Source organism: Vigna umbellata, chromosome 1 (assembly GCF_029865625.1).
Source record: "Vigna umbellata cultivar VRB3 chromosome 1, Vumbellata_1.0, whole genome shotgun sequence".
Lineage (NCBI taxonomy): Eukaryota > Viridiplantae > Streptophyta > Magnoliopsida > Fabales > Fabaceae > Vigna > Vigna umbellata.
In genome coordinates, this window is record NC_142165.1 from 108,410,150 (window position 1) to 108,417,974 (window position 7,825).

General features: G+C 32.2%; 1 protein-coding gene across 1 annotated transcript; it reads left to right on the forward strand.

Moving 5' to 3' along the window:
• Nucleotides 1-659: 659 nt before the first annotated feature.
• Nucleotides 660-3,071, forward strand: LOC124824733 (uncharacterized). The gene has a single exon (XM_047297233.2). The coding sequence runs from the start codon at nucleotides 1,131-1,133 to the stop codon at nucleotides 2,847-2,849; it is 1,719 nt and encodes a 572-aa protein (XP_047153189.1). The 5' UTR covers nucleotides 660-1,130; the 3' UTR covers nucleotides 2,850-3,071.
• Nucleotides 3,072-7,825: the final 4,754 nt, after the last annotated feature.

Consider the following 7,825-nt stretch of genomic DNA (forward strand, 5'->3'; position numbering starts at 1 on the left):
ATTTTAACATTATCCATATAGATTAAGGAAAACAATAGATATACAATTTTTAATATAATTTACTAAAATAACCTCATATATTAAATAAAAATTTAAATAAGTATAGCGATTGAATAATTATCATATTAATCTATGTAAGGACGGTTTAAAAATTAAAAGGTAATATATTTTGAAAGAAAATGTAAAGGCTGGAATTACAAATAATACAAGACCATATAATATAGTAAAATATAAGAATAGCCCTTTAAAATTAATTAAGAAGGTGGAAATTTTGCATCAAATCTCGATATTAAGTAGAATAATTGGTAGTAAGATATGGTTGAATAATACTCTTTCTTAATGACTTTATAACTTATCTACCTACAAAACTTTTATTAATCACTCACAAATAATCTACTTAAAACTTCATTAGCAATATTTGTTATTAAAATAAACATACATACAAACTAGTGAGTAATTTTTTTATGACCAAATTACAAACAGAACTTCAATTAACTACCATAAATATCCCACACTTCCACAATAAAAGATTAAGAGTTTGTCTCATTAGTAATTAGAATATTTAAATTAACTTCGTCCTTTAATCACATGACTGTCAGAGTAATTAATATTAATAATAATAACAAAAGAGAGCAAAAGACAGCTTTGATTAGAACTGGAAACAGGAGAAAGGGGAAAAAAAATCCAGCTTTATAACAAAGCAAATGAAAATTTAGAAAAATGTAATTAAAAAATATGTAAAGTTGATGATTAAACTGAGCTTGACATCTTCTTTGGACATACATGTCCATGTCTGAAATCTGTCATGTTAGTTTCATGAAGCACAGTGAGAAAAACCTTCCTTTTCCTCCGGAACTCACACCGACTCATCTCATATCCGGCAACTCTATTCTTACAGAACAACACATTACATTGAAACTTGGAAACATGCCTTGTAACTTGTGAGCATCTCCAAAATTTGTTTTTCCATTTTTTTTCACTCATCAAGATTTGTTTCTTTTTGTTTCCTCGGGAAAATCGACACTTGTGCTTTTAAGACACTCTTGTGGTTTGGCGTGTTGTCGTAAAAAGATAGCAACTTTTGCGGTATTGGAGGGTGGATTTGTTGGCAGCTGTTCTGGGGTGATGCCATGGCAGAGAAGGTTGTGATTTCACCCCAATGGGCTCTGTGGACCATTCCAATGCTTCATTGGCGTGTTGGGTTGCTCACTGCTTTGGTTTTGCTTGGAATGGTTGTGGTTTGGAGCATTGATGGGTGCACAGTAAGGAGCATCTTTCAAGCTTGGAGGTATCAACAGGACTATCTTGCCGTAAGGTTTCATTCTCCTAATTTAACTGTCGTCTCTCCATACAATGCTGTGAACTTCACTCCGTATGAAAAGTTAGGCGAAAAATCCCTTCTACTTGAGGGGCACACTAGTTGGATTTCAAGTGAGTTAGAACCCAACTTTACTTCAAATCTCATAGCCAGATGGTCAGCTCGTGGAGGCTTACCCTGTAAAGATTCCAAGGCTGTGGAGATTTCAATTCCTGGGTTGGATGGTGGGGAGGTGATAGAGCTTTCAGCTGGTGATGTGCATGAATTTGGTTTTCAAGCACTGGATGATTCAGGGAAGCCTCGTTGTTTAGGTGGGGACTACTTTGAGGCTGATCTTTCAGGGGAATCATGGAAATCTAGGCCTTTGGTGAAAGATTTCAGCAATGGTTCTTACTCAATCTTACTGCAGGTTCATCCCGATTTTGATGGGGTTTACAATCTCACCATAATTTTGCTCTATAGACACTTTGAAGGTCTGAAGTTTACCCCATGGAGGTTTTCTTATGACCGAATGCTACGAAATTTTGCAATCAGATTCTACAAAAGCAGTGTTCAGCTACCGGAACTGCAGTCTTGCAAGGCCTCTGATTTTAGCAGGGATGTGTGGAGTGGAAGGTGGACAAGGTATGGAAAGAATGATGAATGCACCATAGGAAATGATGGCAGGTACCGGTGCCTTGGGTCGGATTTTCCTTGCAAAGCTCCTTGGTGTGACGGTTCCTTGGGAATTTTGGAGAGTAATGGGTGGGTGTATTCAACTCATTGTTCATTCAAGTTGTATTCAGCAGAGTCTGCTTGGAATTGCTTGAAGAACAGATGGATTTTCTTTTGGGGCGATTCAAATCACGTTGACACAATAAGGAATATGCTCAACTTCGTGTTGGACTTGCCTGAAATACGTTCTGTTCCCAGAAGATTTGACTGGAACTTTTCCAACCCAAAAGACCCCTCTCAAACAGTCAGGATCACAAGCATCTTCAATGGGCATTGGAACGAAACACAAAACTATCTGGGGTTGGATTCTCTGAGAGATGAAGGATTTCAAGATTTGATAAAGAAATACTTCTCAGAAGATAGTATTCCTGACACTGTGATCATGAACTCAGGCTTGCACGATGGCGTCCACTGGCGCAACATAAGAGCATTCTCTGTTGGAGCAGATTATGCAGCATCCTTTTGGAGAGATATTATGAAGGGAGTGAAGCAAAGAGGGTTAGCATGGGGAAGAGTGTTTTACAGGACTACAGTAGCAACTGGTGGATATGCAAGGTCACTAGCTTTCAATCCTAACAAGATGGAGGCGTTCAATGGTGTGTTGTTGGAGAAATTGAAGCAATCAGGAGTTGTATCTGGTGTGATTGATAACTTTGATATGACATTTCCATGGCATTTTGATAACCGCTGTAACGATGGAGTACACTATGGAAGAGCTCCAGCAAAGATGAAGTGGAGAGATGGCCAAATTGGACATCAATATTTTGTGGACCTTATGTTATCTCATGTTCTTCTCAATGCCCTATGTGCCAGATAGCATCTCAACCAAACCCTTTTGCTGGGTTTAAAACTATTAAGATTGGGATATTGTTGTTTCTATCTAGTTAGATTTCGTATTCTTTCTTGCTCGTATATTTTTGTTTTTGTTATGTATACTTGAGATTTTTCCACTTGTAGATTAGCAGAAGATTTCATTAACTCCTCAAAATGCATTTTACCATCTATATGATCAATAGTATCATTCAAAGATTGTTCTTTATTTTGAATATCTCTTCTTTATATGGTTGTGGTTAGTTATTTAGTTATATTATATGAAAGAGATGAGTTTCATAATTATGGCTTCTTGTTGGCAGATGATAGTTGCAATTCATTATTGCAGCTGACTTATACCAAACTTCTTAATACAGCACTAATATATCTCTAACACATGCACCTCTTTCGCTTTTACTCTGGCATGGTTTTCTGCAACTCTTCTTCTTTTTTCCTTGTTTGACGGTCATGGAATAGCAATGGTAGGGAAGATAGAGTTAGTTTGAGTTGTTTGATACCAGAGAAAGAGAGTAAAAAAGTTATGGAACTTTGCATACTAAAACATTTTTTTACAATAGTTGAATGGGTCATAGTTAATTTGTAAAAAAAAAAAGTGATAATTAAATACAATATATTAGATAATGTTAAAAATATTGAAATAATCTTGATTTTGTATCATAACATATAATTTTACTGATATATGTCTCAACTCACAATATGTAATGTTTAAAATTATATATGAAACTAAATTGAATTTCATAATACTTATATTCTATAACACAATATAGAATTAGAAATAACGAAAAATAATTGACAATTACGAGAAAATATTGATTAGCTGAATACAAAGATTACACGGTAGATAATTTATTTAAACTTAATATTACTTGCCGTGGTCCAGTAGATTATTTATGATATTTGTATAGAATTTGTAAACATATCTTTTTTCAAATTTAACTCGAAATTGTTCTGATTTTTGAATTATGTTTTTTCCTGCCGCGACAATTAGAACCAGAAAAAATCTGGAAAGAAGAAGAAAGTTTCCTGTAAAACTCCAATTCAAGACCAGAGAATAAGACGAAGGACAACACTCTCTCTGCGGACAAACCAAACCGGAAAAGAGGAAGGAGAAAGGTATCTCCTTTTTCTAACCCACGACCTCCCTGAGAGAGAAACCCCTTTGTTTAACATTAAATGCAAGGAAGGAGATGGAAGGAGAGGAAGAGGAGAAAAAAATTGACTTAGTGTCAGAAAAAGAAAAAATGGCGTCAAATCCCTTAGCCAACTCATCTTAATTTTAACGCGTTAGTTTTAGAGGACGAAAAATTATAATTTCCTTAAGGACAAGAATAAAAATATACCAAAATTTAAAAAATAAACGAAAATAAAATCGCTTAATAGTTGAAAGACTAAAAACATATTTAACCCTATTTTTTAAAGTCTAAACATTATCGTGACATTACGTAATATATCTTCTTTTGTAAATAAAGTCTTTTAACACACACATATATATATATATATATATATATATATATATATATATATATATATATATATATATATATATATATATATATAAATTATTCTTTAAAGAAATACTTCTAAAATAAATTAGCAACTCCGATCAAAAGTTATAAAAATATAATTAACGCAAATATCTATCATCATTGCATAGCATGGAGTTAAAATTATATCAGTGATTTAATTTAAAAGATAAAATTTTTTTCCATTGAAAGTGATTTAAATGGAATTTTATGACTTGTTTTACAATTGGACAAAGTGATTTAATAAGCAGCAGTGAAATGTAAGTGTGATTGTGATAACACTGGCACCAGTCCATTAATTATTGACTGTTAGCAGCTTCAATGATTGACCCTATTTATGGTCCATCTTCTTTCTGTTTCTGTCTTTTATCATGATTCTTACCTTAGCAAATTCACGTTTAAAGTAAATAGGATACAAACATACAAAGTAGTACATCACACAAAATTAACTTAAACTATAACTGTTGGGGAAATTGCAGGGAAAGTAGTCGATTAATACATACCATAGATATATTTGTATTGGTCTAACTAACCTATTTATAGATAATAAAATCATTTAACCAAAGATGGACAGATTAAAGTGTTGTTGACATGAGACACTCAATGAGTGAAACAAGAAAGAATTTCTTTTAATTAGGAGTTAACATTGATAATAGGCTTTTGTTACATAACTAATAAAAAAAAATTCTACCTTCCACCCCTCAATCTTAATTAAATATATAAAAATTTAAAGAAGTGAATTTTATATATAATTTAAATTTATAATATTTAATTCAATTTTGTAAAATTAACTTACATTTATAATATATTTATATGATATTAAAGTTATGGTTTAAATCCTCATTTGATCCTTATATTTGTGTGTCAATCTCAAGTGGGTCATCGTGTTTTTTTCGGTCTCAATCGGGTCCTTAAACTTGTTAAAATGAGTCAATTAAGTCATCTCCGTTAATTTATCAGTAACGCCGTTTGTCGGTGCTGAACTATAATTTGTTTTAGTTGACGAGGCATTGTTTATTAAATTTGATTGGTGTTGTGTTGTGTGAATAGATTGCCTTGTGTGATGTTGTTAGCCCTAAAACTTAATATTTAGAGAACCCTGATTTCGAAAGTGTTTAACATCTTCGTTTTCGTTAGGAAGAGTTCTGGAAAAAATGGCCTTTATGAAGCGTCCCTTGGAATCCATCTTCTCCTTCAACCTCTCATACAATTTTGCAACAAAGAAAACTTCAAGATACTAAACTTATATTATAAAGAGTATTTCCAGTACTCAACTAGATAAAAAGTATCAGTGAGGTAAGGCTCACCTATCTCTTTTAGGTTCTTTATACATAACATTTTTCTTATTCTTTTATGGACATAAACCACACAATATCTCAAAACTGACAATCAAAAACCAAGTTTTCCTGGTGTGAGAGTAATTTTATATGCCAAAAAACCAGGATTGAATGACCTCATATTCTGTTTTGAAACAACTTGAAGTAACTTGAAATTATTTGATCTTGTGAGAAGTTTGTGTAGTATCTCTTTTCCACTGAAATACCTTCTTCTCTTGCTAGGCTCTCAACTTCTTCTTGTACTCTTTCACCACCAACTTTATTTGGATCCAACAAATTACAGGTTACCTCAATGACACCTTCACCATGTGCAAGTGCCATGGCCTGTACAGAGGGAAGTCCACCACCTCTTCCATTGACCCGTTTGACAATTCTCCGAACAACATTAATATCAGAAGACAATAGAGGGATATTGTAGTTATCAACCCAATTGGTGGCTCCAATGACATAACACTTTCAATTTCATTCCTCCACCACCACGTGACTGTCTTCGCCTTCGCAAATTCTTCCCAGCCCTAATTCTCACACTCACTCACCACAGCAAAATCCCTAACTCATGAAATCCCTAATTCCCATTTCAGTTTTTCTGTTTAACTTAAAAAAAACAATCAAAATCATTACTTCCCTCATTCCCTGCCAGGTATATAGTTTTCTTCATAAAACTATTATCGACGTATTTAAATAATTTAAAATCAGCTCATTATCTGTGCACCACGTAATCACATGCAAACGACATTACTAATAAATTAACGGAGAGGACTTAATTGGCTCATTTTAACAAGTTTAAGGACCCGATTGAGACAAAACAAAACACGATGACCCACTTGAGATTGACACACAAATATGAGGACCAAACGAGGGTTTAAACTTAAAGTTATATATTATAATTTATGAATTTGTTATAATTTACTATCCAATGGTTAATAAGTTATTATTGAACCGTTTGGTAGTATTTATGACAAATGTATTTTTTCCGTTAAAAAAATTATTAAAAGTTTATTATTAATTAAAAATATTTGATTTATAAAATTAAATCTGTTTCGGTAGGATTTGCAGTTTCTGACGTGGTTTTGTTGTTTTTCAATGCTTGAGTTGTGTGCAAAAGACACTCGCTCAAATTAGGAGGGATTTTATGAACTGTTTCTCACAGTTTAGTATTTAAGTCCTGATCGGACATAAATAGAACGTAGTAGACGTATTTGGCCTTTGGCCCTGTCAGTGTATTTATAAGTCTTTCATAGATCAAATAAAAACAACCTTACCTGGAGACCCGGTTAGTTACTCATAAACGATCCGGTTAGTTACTCATAAACGACTTTATCAATATCTTAACTGCTTATCAACATCTTGCGATCTTTAATCAAACATTCTCTATTATTTTATTCTCATTATTACCTTAAGTGTTGACCCAATTATGGCCCAACACTATTTAACGCGATTGACTTTAGTTGATGTGGTTGATGATAGCCTGGTTCTTACAATTAATAACCGTTCGATATACACTATATCCGATACAAAATCAAATTTATTATTAGTTTGTTAACATAACACTAAAAAATTGAGATTTTTTATTCCTTGAACCACGGTTTATGAAAGTAATTAGAATTATGGCTGTTAGAATTTATGTTTTAGCAGCTAAACAGGAAACAGGAAAAATCGTGATATGGTTAAAATAATAGTATCAATATTATGGATGATAATTTAATTTTTTCTTCTCATTATTTATAAATAAAAAAATTACATATTTACAATATTTAATAAAAATATAAAGTTATCTTATAAATATAGTGTCAATTTCTTTTAAAAATAAATGTCTCTCGTGTTAAAAATAAAATGAAGACAGTTATTTAAAAAAAAAATCTTCATACTAATAATTACTATTTGACAATTTGTTTATTATAAAAATAAAATGGTCACAATAAAACTGAAATTGTGTTTATAAAAAAATAATTAAAAATAATAAAAATAGTGTCGAATAGAGTAAAAACTTGTTGAACATATTTTTTTTTAATTCTAAACATGGTAAAATATTGATAGACGAAAACATCATTATCAGGACATTAATAAGAAATAGTTTTGTGTAGTAGTTGAGGTGTAAGTAA

Coding starts and splice junctions, on each gene's coding strand:
- LOC124824733 (XM_047297233.2), top strand. CDS start 1,131: ATGGCAGAGAAGGTTGTGATTTCACCCCAATGGGCTCTGTGGACCATT.